The sequence below is a fragment of the Pyxicephalus adspersus genome, chromosome 12 (assembly GCF_032062135.1).
Source record: "Pyxicephalus adspersus chromosome 12, UCB_Pads_2.0, whole genome shotgun sequence".
Lineage (NCBI taxonomy): Eukaryota > Metazoa > Chordata > Amphibia > Anura > Pyxicephalidae > Pyxicephalus > Pyxicephalus adspersus.
The window spans coordinates 6,204,682-6,206,470 of record NC_092869.1 but is presented as its reverse complement, the minus strand read 5'-3'; the positions used below and the strand labels follow the sequence as shown (position 1 = coordinate 6,206,470).

The window sequence follows — 1,789 nt, the reverse complement described above, 5'->3', positions numbered from 1 at the left end:
ATGTTGCTGGAAGTTCCCCTCCCATGAAGAGCTCACTTATTGAGAAGTTGCTGAAGGTTCCCCTCCCACAAAGGGCTCACTCATTACAATATTGCTAGAGGTTTACCCTCCCATGAAGAGCTCACTCATTGGAATGTTGAATGAGATTGTCTTACCTGTTTCCTCACCTCATATAATTGATCAAGCAGTCACAGGTGATGCCAGAACAAGTAATCAGTACGCACAGCACAATCAAAGTGCGTAAAGCCCCACACCCAACATTATACAACCTGGGGCCCACCAAAGATAGTGTGAACGAAGGGCCCACCAGAATGTAAAGTGGCAGGGCCAGGGCCTCAGCATATAACACAAATAAAATGTAATGATGGGGCATATGACTGGAGCCCAGCAGAGGTTGTCGTTCTGTGGGCCATTCCAACCCAGTGTGGATGGCTCCTGTGCAGTCTAATTGATGTCTTATTGATTTCAGAACTTTTTTTCTATGTACAAATGGTAAGCATACATGCCCATGGGGGCAGCCATATTGCATCTGCAGGGTCCGCTCCCCTTGGTGACCTTAAAACACAAGACTTTCAAACAAGGTCGGTGTGAAAGAGAAACATCTGGACTTTCTAATGACATGGACATCCACATTGTTTTTGATAGACAGAGACCATGTAAACTTCAGCCTTTGGTGAGGTCAGGTGAGGTCAGCTTCCTATGTACCTATGGTGGTCTTGGAGCCATCATTGTGTGCCATTGCTCTTACCGTGTTCACAGAAAAACAGAAGCACCACCGTCTTGAGGAGGACGCTGTGTAGAGTTCTCAACAGAAGACACTTTGTGGTCGGTCTACCCATCACAGTCCATTCACATCAGCCACGGTGGTCACTCGTCACCGGTCATCATCCACCTGGCAAAACAAAGCCATTGTGAGGTTAGACTTCATGATAAAGCAGTCCGAAAGGAAATTGGAGCCACAAGAGCTGCAACTACTGTAAAGAATAAAAGAGGAACTTATCATAGGTATTTTTTCCTTGTTCTGAGTAGAAAGGGTTTGGGGTCTGCTGCCTGTTGGGTATTTTAACCACCACAGGTAAACCTCCATGATGGGACAAATGAAGGACGTTACATAAACCAGGAGTGAGTTAGCTGATGTAGAACACAGCTAAGCAATATCAGATATTTTAAACAGTCTGTGTCCCCATTGGGGAGATTCACCCTCCCTGTTTACACTGGTGATCCAGAAATTACAGTTGTCACTGATCCTTAGAAGAACCTTGAAGTAGGAGAAGGTCATATGCTACTCCATACCCAGAAGAATAATCAAAATAATTCCACAAGCACCTACCGAATGAACAAAAGAATGCAGTGAAGGTGGGTATTAGTGTATTAGAGATGGAAAATGGAACCTGTCACTTTGCCTTGGATAGCTTGATTCTTTATACAAAAGGTTATGGCTAAATTATATGTGCCACCATACATGGTTGATTATCTATTGATGCTATTGTCTCTGAGGCTTTAAAGATTGCTGTTCCCTATACAGACTGCTCCCTACAGCGCTTATTATGTATGCCTTGATTTTTACCACTATTTAGGTAACTTTAGTTGATTTAAAGGTCAAAAATAAATATAACTTCCCTATTGTTTTTTCCAGAACTTCTTTTTGCTGTAAATTACTGACTAAAGAGATTCATCAATTAGCCACTAGAGGGAGATGTGGAGTTTTTTTATATACATTGTTTTTCTGCATATTTATTTTCTTTTTGTTTTATTTTATTTTCAGCAATCCAATGTAGTGTGTTAATTA

The 1,789-nt window shown here is 41.9% G+C and overlaps 1 protein-coding gene across 2 annotated transcripts in view; it reads right to left on the bottom strand.

The window, feature by feature from the left end:
• Positions 1-1,789, bottom strand: part of HJV (hemojuvelin BMP co-receptor) — a 27,690-nt gene that overhangs the window by 4,542 nt on the left and 21,359 nt on the right. For both annotated transcript variants that reach the window (XM_072428216.1, XM_072428215.1), the window contains exon 2: positions 749-892. In XM_072428216.1, coding sequence (XP_072284317.1) covers positions 749-839 — 91 coding nt within the window. In that variant the 5' untranslated portion in view covers positions 840-892. The remainder of the gene's footprint in view (positions 1-748; positions 893-1,789) is intronic.